The sequence below is a fragment of the Onthophagus taurus genome, chromosome 5, assembly GCF_036711975.1.
Source record: "Onthophagus taurus isolate NC chromosome 5, IU_Otau_3.0, whole genome shotgun sequence".
Classification (NCBI taxonomy): Eukaryota; Metazoa; Arthropoda; class Insecta; order Coleoptera; family Scarabaeidae; genus Onthophagus; species Onthophagus taurus.
In genome coordinates, this window is record NC_091970.1 from 2,530,265 (window position 1) to 2,552,657 (window position 22,393).

At 31.6% G+C, this 22,393-nt stretch overlaps 1 protein-coding gene and 1 long non-coding RNA gene across 5 annotated transcripts; one reads left to right on the top strand and one right to left on the bottom strand.

The window, feature by feature from the left end:
- The first annotated feature begins 15 nt into the window (after positions 1-15).
- LOC111426163 (myosin heavy chain 10) lies at positions 16-22,056 on the top strand. Of its 4 annotated transcripts, XR_011640483.1 has the most exons (11): positions 16-665; positions 7,535-7,691; positions 9,346-9,470; positions 9,674-9,685; positions 10,108-10,200; positions 10,262-10,424; positions 11,572-15,314; positions 17,171-17,965; positions 18,020-18,312; positions 20,865-20,933; positions 21,233-21,323. XR_011640483.1 is itself a non-coding variant. In XM_023060548.2 (10 exons), the coding sequence occupies exons 1-10, from the start codon at positions 312-314 to the stop codon at positions 21,372-21,374; spliced, it is 5,877 nt and encodes a 1,958-aa protein (XP_022916316.1). In that variant the 5' UTR covers positions 16-311; the 3' UTR covers positions 21,375-22,056. The 4 variants fall into 4 exon arrangements, 3 of the variants coding, with proteins under 3 accessions (XP_022916316.1, XP_022916317.1, XP_071052310.1); XM_023060548.2 differs by lacking the exon at positions 20,865-20,933 and having other exon boundaries at positions 21,233-22,056; XM_023060549.2 differs by lacking the exons at positions 9,674-9,685; positions 20,865-20,933 and having other exon boundaries at positions 21,233-22,056.
- LOC139429892 (uncharacterized) lies at positions 6,916-7,589 on the bottom strand. Its single transcript, XR_011640485.1, has 2 exons — positions 7,512-7,589; positions 6,916-7,457 (listed from the first exon to the last, which is right to left on the bottom strand). It is a non-coding gene; the product is annotated as an uncharacterized lncRNA (long non-coding RNA).
- Positions 22,057-22,393: the final 337 nt, after the last annotated feature.

Sequence of the window (22,393 nt, forward strand, 5' to 3'; positions counted from 1 at the left end):
TGGTTTGGTTGTCTCGGTCGGTAAGTTTGGATGTCGGGCGCTGCCCAACAGCAGTCGGTTGGCCGTCGCTGACAAGTACAGATACAAAGAGACGACGACCACGCGTTCTTCCGTTTCATCCAACATCAAACAGTACACGATTCCCTTTTTTGAATCAAATCCGACGCGTTCATCGTAAACGTAATTAAAACGGTCGTAAGCAGATGCCCACGAACCCCGTAAAAACACCCTCGAACTGCATTTACCGTATTAACGAGTATAACTCGTACAGATACAAGTTTTAATCGTGAGCCGGGAGTGCCGCAAAAACTATGGCGGACGACAACGCCAAGGATCGTTATGATCCAGAACTGAAATACCTGTGTGTCGATAGGAACCTGTACAACGACCCCGCATCGCAAGCCGAATGGACCCAAAAGAGACTCGTATGGGTGCCCCACGAAAGCCAGGGTTTCGTCGCGGCGAGCATCAAGGGCGAACGTGGAGACGAGGTCGAAGTGGAACTCCAAGAGTCTGGAAAAAGGACCTTTGTCGCTCGCGATGATATCCAAAAAATGAACCCCCCGAAGTTTGACAAGGTCGAGGACATGGCGGACCTCACCTGCCTCAACGAAGCCTGCGTCCTACACAATCTTAAAGATAGATACTATTCCGGATTAATCTATGTAAGTTCCAAATAACTCCTTTAAAACAAGTCATCTTAAACCAAGTCTTATTATTGATAAACTCTTTCGTTGGGGCCCCACGTTTGTTTTTTCAGTTCAACTTGTTTAGTCTTCGAAATCCGGTATTCGTAGAATTTCGTGATCGATCGTCGAACTATACAGGGTGACTCATAATGTATGGGAAAATCCAAAACTAAATATTATGTTTATTTTACATTTAAGACATTTATGCATATTTTCTGACAGTTTTTTTTTAACCTAAAAATTTTTTTTAATCTGTCAAATTCATGAATACATTTTAATTCGTTGCTTAGGAACGGTTCCTCTTCATAATACAAACAAGAATTACTTAAAAGTTTTAAGTAATTTATTAATTTTAAGAGATATTTCATATTTATATAATATTGGAAATGTTCAATATCGATTCATTCCGGAAAAAATCCTTAATTTGAGGAAAATGTTTTTTAATAAGTCAAATGATTTACACAGAAGATAGTTGAATATAAAAGTTACTCATCGATGAATCAGATGTTATGGAGCTGCGGTTTTAATTGATTTTGAGTGAAAGTACACCTTTTTTGAATACAATGGCAAACGAATTTGAGTATGTGTCATTTATTTTTTGGGGTTTATATCAAAAACTCTACATCACTGTGGGTACAATGAGCTATGAATGAGAATTATGAAAATATAAATAATCTCTTGAATCAATTTTCTTCTTTCATCATTTTAAAACTTCTCCTTAATGGTCCAGACTTCTACAGAAGGATAATTATTTTTTGTCTTACGAGAAGAAACTCGATAACTTTCTGCTTATTCTTCTACATGTTTTGTATGGATTTGGTTAAGTTTTAGATTTTTTTGGTTAAGATACTTGAATTGTGTTAAAATGAATGTTAAATTAAAATTTTTAAATAATTGTTCACCCCATCTATCGGTAATCCCCCATATTATATCGTGTTTGACATTTGACAACCTCCGGTTGCATTTCTTCCTAAATTTATCAATTTTTACAAAAAAATTATTTAGTTGAACCAAAAAACCACATCTAAATACGTTTTTAAACACACAAAACATTTATTTAAAGTGATAATAAGTTCTAAGAAGTGATTTCTCCCTCTAAATTAATGTAATAATCAGTTTTTGGAAACATAACCTTACTTTTTTGTTCCGTCAATTTTAATTTTTTTGAAGATTGACGAAAATCGCAAAAACTTTGGGATTAAAAATGAAAGTTTTTTAAGTTAAAAAGGAAAATTAATCGCTATTTAGGTGATTATTTCAAAATTTGTATGATTTTTTATCAATAATTATTTACCCCATCTAGCGGCAACCCCCCATATTAAATCATGTTTGACATTTAACAACCTCTGATTACATTTCTTCCCAAATTTATCAATTTTTACAAAAAAATTATTTAGTTGAACCAAAAAACCACATCAAAATGCGTTTTTAAACACAAACTATTTATTTGAAGTGATAATAACTTCTAAGAAGTGATTTCTCCCTCTAAATTAATGTAATCAGTTTTTGGAAACGTAACCTTACTTTTTGTTCCGTCAATTTTAAATTTTTTGAAGATTTAAGAAAATCGGAAAAACTTTGGAATTAAAAATGAAAGTTTTTTAAGTTAAAAAGGAAAATTAATCGTTAATTAGGTGATTATTTCACAATTTTTATGATTTTTTCACCCCATCTAGTGGTAACCCCTCATATTAAATCGTGTTTGACATTTGACAACCTCCGATTGCAGTTCTTCCTAAATTTATCAAATTTGACTAAAAAAGATTATATTTACACCAAAAAAACACATCAAAATACGTTTTTAAACACGCAAACTCTTTATTCAAAGCGATAATAAGTTCGAAGAAGTAATTTTTCAAACTTACACATAAAGAAACATAACCTTACTTTTTATTCCATCAATTTAAACTTTTTTGGAGATTAAAGAAAAACGGGATGATTTATTAAAGTAAAAAGTTGTAAGGTAATTAATTGATTAACTTTTGATGTGATTAATTTTGTTAATTTATTTTTTAGGAAAAACTTTGGAATTAATAAATGGAATTTTTTTATGTTAAAAAAGGAAAATTAATCGTTATTTGAGTGACTATCATAATTTTTATGATTCTTTTTTATTTTAAAATATCCTTTTTTTATAAACAACTACTCCTCCCATCTAGTGGTGACCCCCCCATATTAAATCGTATTTGACGTTTGACAACCTACAATTTTATTTTTTAAATTTATTAAATTTTACAAAAATGCATTATTTTTGGACCAAAAAACACATCAAATATGGTTTTTAAACACCCAAATTGTTTATTTCAAGTGATTATAAGTTCTAAGAAGTGATTTTTAATTTTTTTATTGTCGAGGTAGCAAAAAGGGAGCAACGTCTTCAATGTCTGGTTCTTGGCGATGCGGGGGAGTAGTCGCTTATCGTGTTGTTGACCCCTTTTAAGAACGGCATTCCAGTACTCTATCTATAGTAGAAATGTCACCGAAACCACCTGGAATTGGTCGGTTCAAGACTTTTACCTGTTTCTCTCCGCCTAAACGATTCACGTTTAAACTATGTGGTTTTCGTTGATGATTAATTCGTGGAAATCATCACAAAGAATCTTTAAACTACAACTAAGTTGATGCTGTTTTTCGTTGTTTTAATGACTATTTATTAGCTTTTGCGTTTTGTGTAAACGTAAGCAGTTATTAAGACTTCAAGGTTTTCTTTGGTTTGAATTTTTAACGTTAATTTGCAGTTAAAAATTGCGTTGCGTGCATTCCATTTTATGTTCAAACTAAATATTAATCTTAAAAGTATACGCGTTATCATTTCATTTAATTTAATTCAACAACTTTTCAGTAAATTCTAAAATTTTAAGAATTTCCTTAAAAAAAAGACGTTCTTATCACCTCGCGACGTGTTCTTATCGAAAAGTAGACTTCCGTTCGCGATTACCACGACTAGAATTTACAAAAAAAAATGTTGGTTTATTTCTATTTGTTTTGTTGGTATGAATAATAATGTTGTGCGAAAAGCTTTTAATTTTCTCGCACAATATTTTAACTCTGCTGCTTTATATGCTGTTAATTAAATGCAAATTGCGATCCCGACATTCTTAGGCGATTAAATGTTAATAGGGTAGAGTATGTGAGGCAAGGTCGGCGTTTTTATTTCAAACATTTTAATCAAAAACTTTAAATTAGTAGTGATAGATTTTTTTTGAAATTAAAGTAATTAATTTTATTAAATAAACTGTTGATTAATAACTCGTTATCTTGGTTTGTCTTGTGTTAAGAGATTAAAGATGCCGAACGGGTTTATTACTTTGGATATCTTATCGTGTTTTTATTTTTTTTATAGGAAAAATCGAAAATCAATAATTTTAAATAAAATTATTTTTCGCAACAACCATTTACTTTTATAGCGAACAAACAACGTTTTTAAAAACTGGATAACCCTAATTTCTCTTTTCCACCGCACAACATAAGCACAAAACTGGAACGCGACCTTCACTTTCGCGAACCAAACCCTAAACTTAACACGTGGGTGTCTTTTCCTTGCTTCAGATCATTTTCCGCAACACCAAAACAAATCCCGATTGAAAATCGTAATCGTCCGATAGTAATTGAATTTTTCGCGCCCTTTAATCGCGTTTCTTCTTTCATTGGGGCCTAAAAAACGCCCTAAAACGAACAGCTGATGTGTGTGTTAAGTTTTAAGGACGTTGTTGCGTTGCGATCGGTTGCGTTTACTTCCATTTATGGTCTTCGACGACGGTTTCTTTTCTTTCTTGTATGTGTTATTTTTTTTTCTTAAAGTACGAATGTATCTCGTCCGAGAAACTGGGTTACGATGTGAATTTAAAAAGTTTAAAAAAGTCTAAACAGATGTTGGGTGTCCTCGTTAATTGTAAATTGTAAAACAAAGTTGATATTTTATTTCATTTATTTTTCGTTGCAGTAAATCCAATATTTATCAGAAGAGTTTTGTTTATTTGCAGTGTAGCACTTAATAAAAAATGCTTATCGTGCTTCCAATATTTATCAATTTACGTAATAATATTATAAACATTATTAAAGTAAACTTTAATTTTTTAAATTTCATTTAACTTGATTACAAATATTACTTGCTTTATGATTCAATCGATCCAAAATTAAAAATCGAGTTATTTAAGCCCAAACACGATGGGTTTATCTTAAATATTTCCAAAGATAAAATTAAAAAAAAAAAATTAAAGATGGCGGATATTAACTGTCATTTTTAAGGTTATGTTGTCGTATTTCTTTGTAAATGTAGATTGGTGGGTATGAAATTACAAGATTTTTAATTGAAATCAAAAAAAAAAAAATTAAAATCCAAGATGGCGGATATTAACTGTCATTTTTAAGGTTATGTTATTTTTTTTTTAAATATATGTTGGTGGGTTGTTAAACTACAAGATTTTTAATTAGAAACAAAAATTATTTCAAAAAGTAATAATTAAAATCAAAGATGGCGGACATCAACTGTCATTTTTAAGGTTATATTTTTGTATCTTAATGAAAACATGGGTTGTTGGGTATCAAATTAAAGGATTTTTGATGCTCATTCCGAATTTAAAATTGTTAATGTTTTAAAACAATAATTAAAAAACAAAATGGCGGATGTAACAATTTTTTTTTAGAGGGTAATTTTGGTTATTAAATTTCCTTTATGATTTTCGACTAATTTTTAAGTTATCTGAAATGTTTCCAAAAAACATTAAAAAAAAAATTTTAATTAAAAATGGCGGATATTAATTATCATTTTTAAGGTTATGTTTTCGTTTTTTTTTGTAAATATAGGTTGGTGGGTATGAAATTACAAGATGTTTAATTAAAATCAAAAATTATTTCCAAAAATATAAATAAAATCAAAGATGGCGGATATTAACTGTCATTTTTAAGGTTATATTTTGATATTTACATGAAACTATGGGTTGTTGGGTATCAAATTAAAGCATTTTTGATGCTTATTCCGAATTTAAAATAATTAAATTTTTGAGGTTAGAAAAGGAAAAATAACTATTATTTTTAAGGTTACGTGTTGGTATTTTAGTGAAAATATAGGTTGTTGGGTATCAAATTAAAGGGATTTTGACCTTTGTTGCGTTTTGAAATTTTTTAGATTAAAAAGATTGAAAAAGTAAATATAATATGTTTTAAAAATGTTTTAATCATAAAAAATTATGAGAAATCTGATAAAATATGATAAATATTGTTAGCAATCGCTTAATACTATCTGCCACCAGGTAGATATCGCTCAAAATTAACTGCCCTGAGAAATAGAACGTTGGAAATTGATCAAAATTGAAATATATTTATTTTAATATCTGATAATTATCATCAGAAATCGTTCCAAATGATGACATATCAGATTATAATGTTGGACATAGTTCTGTATGGTCTGAAATTATGTTAATATTGCTAATAATCATAATTCTTTTAGATATGAACCATGTATTTAGAAATTGTAAGAAAACCACATAATCTACAACTTTGTCAGGATACGGATTTATTTAAAAATCTTCATCAAATATTAATTTCCAATGTTTACTTCTTTACACATAGTTTATATTTACATGGTCTGACCGCTTATGAATCATCGTCATCCTGCATGTTTTATCGATTTGTCGTCGTCGTTCGTTTTTCCTCGAAAACCTCCTCGACGTTTTCAGAGATAAGCGAAATTCTTTACCGTATAAGGAGTCCGAATTACTCAATCCGAATACGTCGACGTAATCAAAAATATAAAAATAAATTCGGATTGCAACCGGGACGATGTAACACTCCAAGGACAAAGAAGTAATTGTCCGTACAGGAATTTATTGATGACACATTAAGGAAATGTTTAAAAAGGAATTTTTATCATTATTAAAGAGATAACGTTGATTTCACATTTGGAATTTATTACCCCGTTCAAAGTGTTTGTGTGAAATTCAACTTTGAACTTGATTAAAAGAGGATTGATTTAAATTAATAATTTTATGAAAAACAAGTTTTAATTTAATAGAAACCCAAAATAAATTAATCTTCTTTATTAGGCGTTTTAAGGTCATTTCTCCTTAAAGAGAGGCACGATTTTCTTAAACAAGACTCTCGTTTACGCAATTTTTTCCGAGCCTATTAAAGTAAGCGAGAACTAATTGAGCGCGACCATTTCCAGACGATTAATTTGCATCAAACTTTTCCGTTTTTCTTTTAACAAATTAAACTGCAACAAAACACAACGAACGACTTTATTCGAAATTCGTTTCTAAATTATCGTTTTATTTGCTGAGGCAGTTTTTTTTTGCTGCCGTGGTTTTGAATTTTGAGCTTTGAGTGCAAAGTTGCGGAGGGAGATATGAAGAAAAGAAAAACATTTAAAAAAATAAAATAAAAAGGGGAACGTAACGTGTGATGCAAACGAGTGTGTCGCCGAAGTCTTTGACCTCAGAAGGTCACAAGAAGAACGGGGGGCCACCACCTCTGCCGCCGTCGTCCGCCGAATCCTTTGTCTCTTCTTAAAGGTTTTAAATGACCTTGCCCCAGAGTTAGCGCCTCGCGGGAACCGTATAAATAGATGAGTCGATCTTAAAATACGCAAACACCAAAAGAATGCATTTTTTTAAGATTAGGTCGTATATTGTCTTGTTGATGGCGATTATTAGCAATAATTGGAGATGACACTTTAATTATTAGAATTTTCGTTCCATTTTTTCGATCTAATCCACATGATTGATCGGATTAAGCCGTGACATCCAAATCTTGCATTTAAGTCTTCTCCTTAGAAAATCGCCTAAAATAAATATGATTTACTTTATGTAATTGTTTACTTACCCCATTTTTCCTCCTTTTTTTAGACATATTCAGGCCTATTTTGCGTGGTAGTAAACCCGTATAAGAAATTACCGATTTATACGGAGAAAATAATGGAAAGGTACAAAGGAATAAAGAGACATGAAGTTCCCCCGCACGTTTTCGCAATAACCGACACGGCCTATCGTTCAATGTTACAAGGTGAGTAAACATAAATACGATTACAATTCAAATAGAACGAAGAAATTAAATCGAGCATAATTAAGTACACATAACCTATGTTGTAATTTGACAACTGTCAAAAATGACAACAATGAAATTTAAACGTAATTTTAATTCTATTTATATTTTTTAATTTATTTTATTTACTTCATAAATTGATTTATTTTGATGTTTCGAATCAGTATCAACGTAATTTTTGATTTTTTTAAACTAATTTATTTTGTTTAATTCGAAGAAAAAGATTTTTCGCGAAACTTCCGCCATCTATTGGCGAAGAATGAAACTGCAACGAATTTATTTATTTTTTTTATTTAATTGTTGCTAAATTAAATTAAAATAAACGATTTAATAAAAAAATTAAATAATTTTTGATTTATTTAATTTTTTATCTTAAATCAATTAAATTGGTATAATTCGAATATGCGTTATTTAGTTCCATCTATTGATAAAAAGATGGAACTAAAAACGGCATCTGTCATGAAACATTCCCCAACAGTGTCATTTCGTTTATAAACTTTCTGAAGGTATACTGAATCTAATAAATTTAAAGACAGTATTCAACCGTCTCAATAAGTAAATACGCAAAGAAGTAAAAACTTACAAGTTATAACCCGAAACTTTCTAGTTCTAGTGTTAGTTCTAGTTTTAGTGTTTTGATTTTGGTGTTTTTTGAAACCGTTTCGACCCACGGCTAAAAAAGAACCGTCAGGTGTCAACGTCAACTTTAATTTCATTATTATATTCGTAATCTTTACTAAATAACCTTTAAAATGAGCCCAAACATGACGCATTTATCTCGAAAAACAAAAAAGTTAGAATAAAAATTATTAACCCTGAAGTTGGCAACAATGAAGTTAGCAACATAATTTTTAAATATTAATACCAACCTTAATTTTTGAGATTTTTTATGAAAAATTATATTTATTTTAAGACATTTTAATAAAATGACGAATATGTCAAAATTGACATTGACATTTGAAACCTAAAATTGACCATAACTTCATTAATATTGAAATGAAATATGTCGTGTTGGTACTCATTTCAAAGGATTCTTAATGACGATTACAAATTCGTCAAAATTGAGGTTGACATTTCAAAGTTGACAACTTTATGGTGTTAATGTCAACTTTAATATTGATGTATTCGTGATCCTTATTAAATAACCTTTCAAATGAGCCCAAACATGATGCATTTATTTCGAAAAACAAAAAAAGTTAGAATAAAAAATATCAAACCTGAAGTTAGCAACATAATTTTTAAATATTAATATCAACCTTAATTTTTAAATATTTTTCTTATATTTTCGTTTTTTGTGATAAAATTTAAGACGTTTTATTTAAAACCGGAAGTTGCTTATATCTCGAGTAATATTGAAGTTAAACATATCATGTTTGGACTCATTTTGAAGTATTTTTAATAAAGATCACAAATATGTCAAATTTTACATTTATATAAACTATCTTATTGGTTTAATTATAAATTTTAAATTTTGTATAAAAATAATTTTGTGTAAATAATTTTGATGATGATCTCAGTATGATTTTAACGTTTGCGTTCTAAAAATAACGAAAACGATGATTTTATGCTTTATTTTTGTCCGTTATTCTAATCTTTTATATTTTAAATTTTTTAGAAAGAGAAGATCAATCAATTTTGTGTACGGGTGAATCAGGTGCTGGCAAAACAGAGAATACGAAGAAAGTTATTCAGTATTTAGCGTACGTAGCGGCTTCGAAATCACCCAAAGGATCAGGAGCGGTAAGAAAATCAACTCAAATAATAATCATATCCTTATTTTTCTATATATTAATTAATTTTCATTATTTAGAACTATTTAGACATCGCTTATTCTTTTCAAAACGAATTAAGTTGTATTAAGTAGAGCTATATAGATCTATTGTAATAAAAACTTTGTCTAATTGCTATTTTTCTTGCATGTCTTCCTTACTCCTGGACCACAGAAAGATCTTATTGTAAGTAAACTGCTTTTAATTTCTTGTTAAAAAGTCTATTTTTTTATTTAACTCGTTTCGTTTTGGCAACTGTCTCTTTTAACTTACGTAGAAGTATAAACAGGGCCGGATTAACCTCACTTTCTCGTAAACAAAATAGTTAATGCGAAATCCGGCTCTGAGTATTAAAAACTCAATATTTATTCCTATTGTTATTGTTTACACGCCACAGAGTCCCACGAGAGAATTCTCGGTATGTACAAAGTTTTAAAGAAAGTTTTTCATTCATTGTAACACATTAAATAACCACCCCATTTGTTATTTCTTTAATTAATTAATTATAAACAATAACTGATCGACAGAAAGCCATTTATTTATTTTGTTTAATTTTTTTCTTTAATATGTTCTTTAATTTATACATATTATGTGTTTTGTATATACAGGGTGGTCTTGAGCAACAACTATTACAAGCCAATCCAATTCTCGAAGCGTTTGGAAATGCTAAAACTGTCAAAAATGATAATTCATCTAGATTTGTGAGTAAATCAATACTTCCTTTTGAAAGTAATAATTAATATTGTTTTTTTTTTAATTTAGGGTAAATTTATTCGTATTAATTTCGATGCGTCTGGATACATCGCCGGGGCGAATATCGAAACGTATTTATTAGAAAAATCTCGTGCCATAAGACAAGCCAAACATGAAAGGACTTTCCATATATTTTATCAACTCCTAGCTGGAGCTAGTGCTGAACAAAAAAGTAAGAAATTTAATTTTTATTATTTTATAAGGAATTAATGAACTTCCGCATTTATCAAACAACGTTAAGGTTATCTTATCTTGCTTTCTTATTTATAAAAGAAAATTATTTATACAGATTTTATTATCTCTAACCTTACCCTAGAACTAAGGAACACGAAAAAATGCTTTTCATTCATTAAATTATTCGTAAAATAATTTTACCGTACTGTTCAGAGGGAAATTAAGTTTTTATATCAATATCTAGTGGTAATATTCAAAAATGTTTCGGACAAAAATTGTTTCAAATTTAATTTTAATCAAATATTATTTAAAAAATTATTTTATACAACCAATAATTGTTGAGGAAACCTCAAAATACCAAATTGTATCATTGCACAGCGCCATTTAGCGATTATATTAAAAAATGTTTCGAACAAAATTTGTTGCAAATTTAATTATAAACAAATATTATTTAAAAAATTTTTGTATGCAACCAATAATTATTGAGATAACCTAAAAAAATCGTTTTTATACCTACGCGCAGCGCCACCTGGTGGAAATATCAAAATTTTTTTATTAACAAAGATGTTTTAAATCACATCCTAAACAAATATTGTAGGAAACATTTTTTGATAAAAACAATAACAAACTTTTGAATCAAGATTAAGAAATTTTTATACCAGTATAGCGCGCCATCTAGCAATAATATTGGATAATGTTTCAAATAAAAATTGTGGCAAATTTAATTTGAAACAAATGTTATTTGAAATATTTTTTTATATAAGCAATAATTGTTGTGATAACCTCAAAAATGTGTGTTGTTGTATCAGCTCAACATAACGCCATCTTTGGTAAAGATATCGAAACTTTGTATTAACAAAATCATTCAAAATCTTTATTTAAACAAATATGAATAATCTGTAACTTAATGAAAGTTCACCAGAAATAAGATATGATCAAGAAAAAAAGCAAAAAGATTTTCTTGTAAATTAAAACTTTAAAAGTTACAGCTTAATACACAGCGCCATCTGGTGGAAATTTTTAAAAATATTTTAAACTAGCTAATTTAACTCCAAACAAATATTATTTGAATTGAGGTTATAATTATGACAACTATTTTTTTTTATTAACTAAATTTCAAATTAATTTTCTTTTTAATTTTCCAGAGGAATTTATTTTAGAAGAGCCAAAAACCTATCCATTCCTTCGCGAAGACAACCATTTGGTGCCAGGAGTGGACGATTCCGCCGAATTTCAAGCAACAGTTCGCAGCATGGACATAATGGGAATGACGAAAGAAGATTTTAGCGCAATTTTCCGCATAATATCCGCCGTGATGTTATTCGGAACGATGCAATTCAAGCAAGACAGAAATTCGGACCAAGCAACACTTCCAGAAAACACGGTAGCCCAAAAAATCGCCCACTTACTCGGATTATCCGTCACGGAAATGACAAAAGCCTTCCTAAAACCCCGCCTGAAAGTCGGCAGAGATTTCGTTACAAGAACCCAAACGAAAGAACAAGTCGAATTCGCCGTTGAGGCCATCTCAAAAGCTTGTTACGAGAGGATGTTTCGCTGGCTTGTTACGCGAATTAATCGGAGTTTAGGAAGAACTAAGAGACAAGGGGCGAGTTTTATCGGGATTTTGGATATTGCTGGATTCGAAATTTTCGATTTAAACTCGTTTGAGCAGCTTTGTATTAATTACACCAACGAGAAGTTGCAACAACTTTTTAACCACACCATGTTTATTCTCGAACAAGAAGAATATCAACGCGAAGGAATCGAATGGAAATTTATCGATTTCGGGTTAGATTTACAACCAACGATCGATTTAATCGACAAACCGATGGGGATTATGGCTTTATTGGACGAGGAGTGCCTCTTCCCGAAAGCCACCGATAAAACGTTCGTTGACAAATTAGTTTCGGCACATTCGGCTCACCCCAAATTTAAGAAAAGCGATTTTAGAGGGGTCGCCGATTTCTCGATTATTCATTACGCGGGGAAAGTCGATTATTCCGCGGATCAGTGGTTAATGAAGAATATGGACCCTCAAAACGAAAATGTTGTTTCGTTGTTGCAAAATTCGCAGGATCCTTTTGTGGTGCATATTTGGAAGGATGCTGAGTCGATTGGGAGGGCGAAAGGGATGTTTAGGACTGTCTCTTATCTTTATAAGGAGCAATTAGCGAATTTGATGGTGACTTTGAGGAATACTAACCCGAATTTCGTGAGATGTATTATTCCTAATCATGAGAAACGCGCGGGAAAAATTGATGCGCCGCTCGTTTTGGATCAATTGAGATGTAACGGGGTTTTGGAGGGAATTAGGATTTGTCGCCAAGGCTTTCCTAATCGAATCCCCTTCCAAGAGTTCCGCCAACGCTACGAGCTTTTAACCCCGAATGTTATTAACAAAGGCTTTATGGATGGAAAGAAAGCTTGCGAGACGATGATTAAGAGTTTAGAGTTGGATAATAACCTCTATAGGATTGGGCAATCGAAGATTTTCTTCAGAGCTGGGGTTTTGGCCCATTTGGAGGAGGAGCGCGATTATAAAATAACCGATTTGATCGTTAACTTCCAGGCTTTTTGCCGCGGATTTTTGTCGAGGAGGAATTACCAAAAGCGCGTTCAACAACTAAACGCGATAAGAATCATTCAGAGGAATTGCTCAGCTTATCTTAAATTGAGAAATTGGCAGTGGTGGAGGTTATACACCAAGGTTAAGCCCCTCCTTGAAGTTACAAAGCAAGAGGAGAAGTTGATGCAAAAAGAGGATGAGCTAAAACAGGTTAAAGATAAACTGGAGGTCCATTTAAAGACGGCCCAAGAGTTTGAGAGAAAATATCAATCCGCGATTGATGAAAAAACCGCTTTGGCTGAGCAACTCCAAGCTGAGGTTGAGTTATGCGCGGAAGCTGAGGAAATGAGGGCGAGATTAACGGCGAGGAAGCAAGAACTAGAAGAGATTTTGCACGATTTAGAAGCGCGAGTTGAGGAGGAGGAAGAACGCGCGAGCAACTTAAGTAACGATAAGAAGAAGCTTCAAATGACCATTCAAGACTTAGAGGAGCAATTGGAGGAGGAGGAAGCGGCCCGGCAAAAGCTCCAACTCGAAAAGGTCCAATGCGATGGGAAATTAAAAAAATTAGAGGAAGATATAGCTTTAAGCGAGGATACAAATCAAAAATTATTAAAAGAAAAGAAAATCCTCGAGGAGCGCTCCAACGATTTAAGCCAAACCTTAGCGGAGGAGGAGGAAAAAGCGAAACACCTCGCGAAATTAAAAGCAAAACACGAAGCAACAATAGCAGAGCTCGAAGAGCGCTTATTAAAAGACCACCAACAACGGCAAGAATCAGACCGCTCAAAGCGCAAAATCGAATCGGAAGTAAACGATTTAAGGGAACAACTCTCTGAGAAGCGCAGCCAATTAGAAGAATTACAACTCCAATTGGGTAAAAGGGAAGAAGAGCTCGCCCAAAGCCAAGTTAGAGTCGACGAAGAAGGCGCGCTTAGGGCCACGGCCCAAAAAGCGCTGCGAGAACTTGAAAGCCAACTAACCGAACTCCAAGAAGATTTAGAAGCCGAAAAAGTCGCAAGAAATAAAGCCGAAAAAATGAAGCGCGACCTCAACGAAGAATTAGAAGCCCTCAAAAACGAACTATTAGACTCTTTAGACTCAACAGCAGCCCAACAAGAACTCAGATCAAAACGCGAACAAGAATTGGCAACGTTAAAAAAAACCCTCGAAGAAGAAACATCAACCCACGAAGTCTCTTTAGCCGAATTACGCCACAAACACACCCAAGAACTCTCCGTTATTAATGAACAATTAGAAACTTTAAAAAAGGCTAAAGCTGGGTTGGAAAAGTCAAAACAATCCCTCGAAGCCGACAACGCAGATTTAGCCACCGAATTACGCTCGATCAGCTCGAGCAGACAAGAAAGTGATCGCAGACGCAAACAAGCCGAAAGTCAATTAACCGAGCTTCAAGCTAAACTCCAAGAAATCGAGCGAACCAAATCAGACTTACAAGAAAAAGCGGCCAAACTCCAACAAGAAGCCGAAAACATCTCGCAACAACTCGAAGAGGCCGAATTGAAAGCTTCAACGGCCGTTAAAAATCAAACGACGCTTGAATCGCAATTCGCCGAGGTTCAAGGCGCCCTCGAAGAAGAAACCAAATTAAAATTGGCTTTAAGCTCGAAATTGCGCCAATTAGAAGCGGATAAGGAAGCGCTCCGCGATCAACTCGAAGAGGAAGAAGAGGCAAAACGGAATTTGGAAAAGCAATTATCAGTTTTGAACGTCCAATTAATTGAGACTAAAAAGAAAGCGGAAGACGAAGCGGAACAAGCGGCGATTTTGGAGGAGAGCAAAAAGAAAATGGCCAAAGACATCGAAGCGTTACAAAGACAAGTCGAGGAATTAACCGCGGCTAATGATAAATTAGAAAAAAGTAAAAAGAAAATTGCCGCGGAATTGGAAGACTCCAACATCGACTTGGAAACGCAAAGGGGAAAAGTCGTCGAGTTGGAGAAAAAACAGAAAAATTTCGATAAGATTTTAGCCGAGGAGAAAGCCATCTCCGAAAAATTAGCCCAAGATAGGGATTCGGCGGAGAGGGAGGCGCGCGAAAAAGAAACGCGGGTCTTATCGTTAAGCAGAGAACTCGACGATTCCAACGAAAAAATCGAGGAATTAGAGCGAGTTCGACGCCAATTACAAGCGGAACTCGACGAACTCGTCAACAATCAAGGAACCGCCGATAAAAACGTCCACGAACTCGAAAAGGCTAAGAGATCCTTAGAGAGCCAATTAGCCGAGCTAAAATCGCAAAATGAGGAGTTGGAGGATGAATTGCAATTAACTGAGGATGCTAAATTACGTTTGGAGGTAAAAATTTAATTTTGACAGTTATAGTTTAATTTTGAATTAATAGATGGCGCTTTTACATTAAATTTATTAATTTATTATTAAATATAATATTATATAATATTAATGGACCGCGTTATGCATCACTTGACTAAGCGACAAATGAACAATGTTGAGAAAAACGAGATTTTCGTTTTCATCTCTCTAAAAATATAAGACTTCTCAGAATAGACAAACAAGTTTAAAATGTCAACCTCAATTTCGACATATTTGTAATCTTCATTAAAAATCCTTTAAAATGAGTACAAACACGACATATTTATCTTCAATATTAATGAAGTTATGGTCAACTTCCGGTTGGGAATGTCAACGTCATTTTGACATATTCTTAATTTTTATAAAATGTCTTAATATTTGTCACAAAAACAAAAATATAATAAAAAAAATTAAAAATTAAGGTTGGTAGTAATATTTAAAAATCTTCATTGTTGCTAACTTCGGGTTTAATGTTTTTTTATTCTAACTTTTTTGTTTTTTGAGATAAATACGTAATCTTTGGACTCATTTTAAAGGATTTTTAATGAACATTTCGAATATGTCAAAATTGACGTTGACGTTTCAAACCGGAAGTGATTGTATCTCCATTAATATCAAAGTTAAATATGTCGAGTTTGGACTCATTTTAAAGGATTTTTTATGAAGATTACGAATATAATAATAAAATTAAAGTTGACATTGACAATTGAATGTATCTAGTTCTCGTTTTAGTTTTAGTTCAATAAAAATATACAACATCGTGATATCTTATGCTGATGAGAGATGTTAGTCTATTTGTAGAGTCTCTGAAGATGATCAAGGGCCGAAACTAAATGGTATTTTAGGTCTTTCGGTATTCTACCTACCAGACAGCAATCTCTAAAAACGATAAAATGTCGCTTAGTCAAATGATGTATAACGCGGTCCAAATATCATCAAGATTAATTAAATTTTTTTTTAATTATGTTGATTTTAAAACTAATTGAATATAAAACACTTAATATTTAATAATTAAGTTATTAATTAGTGATATATAACGAGATTTTTAACTTAGTTTCGTTTTAAACTCGACAAAAATACGTTAAAAAGAATGCCAAGAAAATTAGTTAGTTTTTTTACCCCAAAATTTATTATTAAATAAATTAATAGATGGCGCTAGTTGTTAGATAACCTCAGATGTCATCAAGATTATTTTAATTGTGTTGATTTTAAAATTAATTCAATATACAACACTTAATTATTAAATATTAGTAATATATAACGAGATTTTTATCTTAGTTGCGTTTTAAATTGAACAAAAATAAGTTAAGTCAAGAAAATTAGTTAATTTTTACCTCAAAATTTATTAAATAAATTAATAGATGGCGCTAGATGTTAGATAACCTCAGATGTCATCAAGATTATTTTAATTGTGTTGATTTTAAAACTAATTGAATATAAAACACTTAATTATTAAATATTAGTAATATATAACGAGATTTTTATCTTAGTTGCGTTTTAAATTGAACAAAAATAAGTTAAGTCAAGAAAATTAGTTAATTTTTACCCCAAAATTTATTAAATAAATTAATAGATGGCGCTAGATGTTAAACAACCTCAGATGTCATCAAGATTAATTTAATTTTATTTTAATTGTGTTGATTTTAAAACTAATTGAATATAAAACACTTAATTATTAAATATAAGTAATATATAACCAGATTTTTATCTCAGTTTCGTTTTAAACTCGACAAAAATAAGTTAAGAAAAATGCCAAGAAAATTAGTTAGCTTTTTACCCCAAAATATCGTAAGATTTTAGTTTTTTAGTATAAAAAAGAAATTAAATCACCTTTTTTTTAGGTTAACATGCAAGCTTTGCGTGCCCAATTCGAACGTGATATTCAAGCGAAAGAGGAACAAGCGGAAGAAAAACGTCGAGGAATTCTCAAACAACTCCGCGATTTAGAAGCCGAATTAGACGAAGAACGTAAACAAAGAAGTGCCGCTGTTGCTGCAAAGAAAAAGCTTGAAGGCGATTTAAAAGAGATCGAAGCTCAAGTTGAGTTACAATGCAAAGTAAAAGAAGACGCTTTAAAACAACTTAAAAAATCGCAACAACAATGTAAAGAAGCGACTAGAGACGCTGAAGAAGCTCGCGCAGCCCGCGATGAATTAGCGGCTAGTTGTAAAGACGCTGAAAGAAAAGTTAAAGCTTTAGAGGCGGAAATTTTGAGTGTTAGCGAAGATTTTGCGAGCTCCGAACGTGCTAGGAGAGCCGTTGAAGCCGAAAGGGACGAATTACAAGAAGAAATTAATAACAACGCGAATAAAGGGACGTTATTGATCGACGAAAAGCGTCGCTTAGAAGCTAGGATAGCCACGCTCGAAGAAGAATTGGAAGAAGAACAAAGTAACAACGAAATTTTATTGGATCGCGCGAGAAAGGCGCAATTATCAGTTGATCAACTCACAACGGAATTAGCAACGGAAAGAGCCGCTACCCAAAAAATGGATTCTAATAGATTACTTCTTGAGCGACAAAACAAAGAATTAAAAGCTAAATTAGCCGAATTGGAAACAGCGCAACGTACGAAAACTAAAGCTACGATTGCAGCGCTTGAAAGTAAAATAGCTAACTTAGAGGAACAATTAGAGGTGATTTATTAAAACAATATTTATTTACTTTGAAATTAATTTTATTAATTTTAGATTGAAGCGAAAGAAAGATTTGGTCAACAAAAAACGAATAGAAAGCTCGATAAGAAACTTAAAGAACTCGTTTTGCAATTGGAAGACGAAAGAAGACACGCGGATCAATACAAAGAGCAAGTTGAGAAGGCCAACGCGCGCGTTAAAGCTCTTAAACGGCAGTTGGATGAGGCGGAAGAAGAGATCAGTCGCGAAAAGGCCCAAAAGAGGAAGGCTCAAAGGGAATACGAGGATATGTTGGAGTCGCACGAATCGATGACTCGCGAAATAAGCAACTTAAAAAGCAAATTAAGGTGAGTTAATTAATAAATTAAAAAGGAATTATTATAAAAAATAAATTTCAATTTTTTAATGTGGTTATTTCTAATTTTTATTTCGAATTAATTTTTTTATAAACGGGTTATGTTTTGTGTTTAATAAAATAAAAAAAATGATTAGTTATTGCAAAAGTTGGTGTTTTAAAATTTGATGATTCAATGAAACTTAATATAGGATACAAATTTTGGTTCAGACAAATAAAAAATTTCTTCATTGAAGATTTTCTGCACAATAGAAGCCTTCTACTGTGACTTGTGGTGTCTAATATTGTATCAGTGTGGAATTATAGATTAAATACTGCTGGGTAGTGTTAGGTATTAGATAATGTTACTAGAAAATTAGATCCTGCTTGCAGGAGACAACTTATTTTCTTTCAGCAGCCTAGATACGGTTGGCAGAAGCCAAGATACTGTTTACAGAAGAGTATATATTGCTTGCAGGTCTTTTCATTGCTTGTGGAGTCTTAGATATTGTTATCAGAAGACATCTTAATGCTTGCAAAAGCCACTAAACTGTTGGCAGAAAATAGATACTGGTTACAAGACATATCATTGCTTGTAGAAGTTTACATATTGTTTCTAAAAGACATCTCACTGCTTGGAGAAGTTTAAATATATTATCAGAAGATATATTATTATCTTATTGCTTACAGAAGAGTACTAACTGCGAATGCAAAACTAGAAACTGCTGGTAAAAGACTGGATATTGCTAATGGAAGACTATATAATATATATTTGATAACAGAGAAGATATTGGAAGACAGAGGACTACATACTGGATTAGATCCTCATTGTGGGAAACAATTTATTTGCTTTTAGAAGCATAGATACTGTTGGAAGACTACATTTTGTTGATAGAATATATTTTGTTGCTTGCATAAACCAAGATACCGTCGGAAGAAGGCTATATTTTATTGGCAGAAAAGTCCATACTGGTTGCAGGATAGCTTATTGCTTAGAACATTAAATATTACTTTAAGAAGTCGTGTTTTTTCTTTGCAGAAACTAAAATACTGTTGGCGGAAGAGTAAATACTGGTTGTAGGACACCTTATTGCTTGCAGTACCTTAAATATTGTTTGCAAAAGTCATGTTACTACTTGCAGAAACTAAGATATTGGTCGCAGGACACCTTATTGCTTGCAGAACCTTAAATGTTGTTGTCAAAAGTCATGTTACTGCGTACAGAAACTAAGATACTAATGGCGGAAGAGTAAATACTGATTACAGAACACTTTATTGCTTGCAGAACCTTAAATATTGTTGTTAGAAGTTATGTTACTGCTTGCAGAAACTAAGATACTGGTTGCAGGATACTTCATTGCTTGCAGAACCTTAAATATTGTTGTCAGAAGTCATGTTACTGCTAGCAGAAACTAAAATACTATTGGCGGAAGAATAAATACTGGTTACAGGACACTTTATTGCTTGCAGAACCTTAAATATTGCTGTTAGAAGTTATTTTACTGTTTGCAGAAACTAAGATACTGGTTGCAGGACACTTTATTTTTTGCAGAACCTTAAATATTGTTGTCAGAAGTCATATTACTGTTTGCAGAAACTAAGATACTGGTTGTATGACACTTTATTTCTTGCAGAACCTTAAATATAAAAAATAAAAATCATACAACATTTAAACATAAAAAATCATGTTACTGCTTACAGAAACTAAGATACTGTTGGCGGAAGAGTAAATACTGGTTTTAAGACACTTTATTGCTTGCAGAACCTTAAATATTACTTTAAGAAGTCGTGTTATTGCTTGTAGAAGCCAAGAAACTGTTGACAGAAGATTACATATATCTTGCAAGACACTTTATTGCCTGCAGAAACTTAGATAGGCAGAAGTGTGGATACTCCACAGAAGACTGAATATTGTTACTGGAAAAAGAAAGCTGCATATACTATCAGAGCACTATATATTGCTAATGAAGGCGAATATTGTTCAATATTGTATTGATAATGTATCAACTATAAATTATGTACTGGTGATAGAAAACTAGATACTGCTGAGGTAAGACTGGATAGTATTAATAGAAGACTGGGTATTTCAAATAGAACACTTGCAAAATGCTATATACTGATGACAGAATACATATTACTGCTTGCAAAGACTTAAAATTAAAACTAAACTTGCTGTGTACCTATTCTGCCTCTTCTTTCAAATGCCACCAAACGTAATGTAGACAATAATTAGCTAATTGCCGCGATTCTTTATTGAGTCCAACAACATCTTTCAGGCTTTTAGCTATTTGTTCCATCACATTAATTATTTTGTTTAATTATAAAAGTAGGATATAATTTCTTAAGGCTTTCTCTATCTTCTATAATCCATTACAATTATCTTCTCACTTTTCTTTTAATAAAATTTAAAAAAATTGACGTTTGACAGCTAATTGTGATGTGTAATTTTGAGGTTATAATGTTAATATTTACCACCAACTTAAAAAAATTTCAATTTTTATTTCATTAAACACTTAATTTAATTAATTGTTATTTATTATTAGGATAATTATGTATTATTTCCAGTGTAAAATCATGATGTGATACCCAGAGATCCGAATACATAGTTAAATACATTTTTACGAATAAGTAACGGTACGTTAAAGCGTTGAGACGAAATAAAAAAAAAAATTAATGATTTCGCGAAAATCCGCGATGAGCTTGCTAAAACGCATTGTTTGTTATTATTTTGCTATCGCATCTAGTTGCGAAACAAAGAATTTTTAATTTTTTTTAATTCCATTTAATCGGGTTTTTAATACCAACCTAAATAAAACAGTTTTTTTTTCTTTGTTTGTAACTAACAAAAAATAACCAGGAATTTTTTTGCTTAATTTTTTTCTTTCTGATTAAATTTTTAATTAATTAATTAATTAATTTGGTTGTGAATTTAGGAGAGGTGCTGCCGGTATGGGTTTATCATCGACCAGAATAAGTTCGTCGAAACGGGGATCGATCCAAACGAGCGGAAACGGTTCAGGGGATGATTCAACCACGCAGGATGAGACCCTCGACGGCGACGATGGACCTAATTAATTAAAAAAGAATTACAAAAATTAATTTAAGTTGAGTTTCGGGATTTGCAATCGTTTTAAATGATTTTATTTCATTTTAAATTTTTGAGGATGTTTTTAATTTTTTTTTTGTAACGAGTTAATTAATCCCGTACTCTTTCTCTCACTTTTTTGTATATAATTAATCAGCAAAGAATTAAAAAAAAGATGAGAGATGTAAACATTAATATCAGGAAAAGTACTTAGCCATACGAATTTATAAAGAGAACGTAATTTTAAAAAATAATTTCTTTTGACATTAATTAATAATTATGTATATAGGTTAAATAAGAATTTTTCTTTTATTTTGGTTTATATAATTATTTTCTAAATTGTTTTTCTAAAATCAAACGTTTCTTTTTGTAAACTCGCCAATCAATCAATCAAAGCAGATTTTATTACTTTCTTAATTTATTTTAATTTTGGATTTCTGCGTTATTTAATTAAGTCCACATGGTGGTCTCACCCTTTATTATTATTACATTTTCTATAGTTTACTTAAACGTTACGTCTCGTTTTTTTTTGTACCGCTTTTTTTAATATTGAACCACAAGTTGCCTTTTTATGCATTTTCACGTTTATTATTATTATTATTCAAAATAATTATTGTACTACGTTTAATTTTAATTTTTTTTTTGATTTAAATAAAAATATAGGGAACATAATCACACGATTGTTTAAGATTTTGGTTAAAATGTAAAGAGAGGTGACTAAAAACGAGTGTCTGCTTGTCTTATTATAATTTTTTTTCTTTTTGTATAAAAATGATCGAGTCGCTGGCTTATTCGCGTCTTGTATATAATCCTCGTATTTTCTATTTTTGGGTTACGGTCTATTTGTACTTTAACAAATTCAATCAATATATTAGAAATTTATAAAAAAAATTGTGTTGAATTATTTAAACCCTAAATTTATGCAACCAAATTTGTTTTGGTGTTAAATTGGTTGCGTTTTTATTTCAAAGTGTGTGTTTGCTATTCATTATAATTTTTTTTTCGCTGA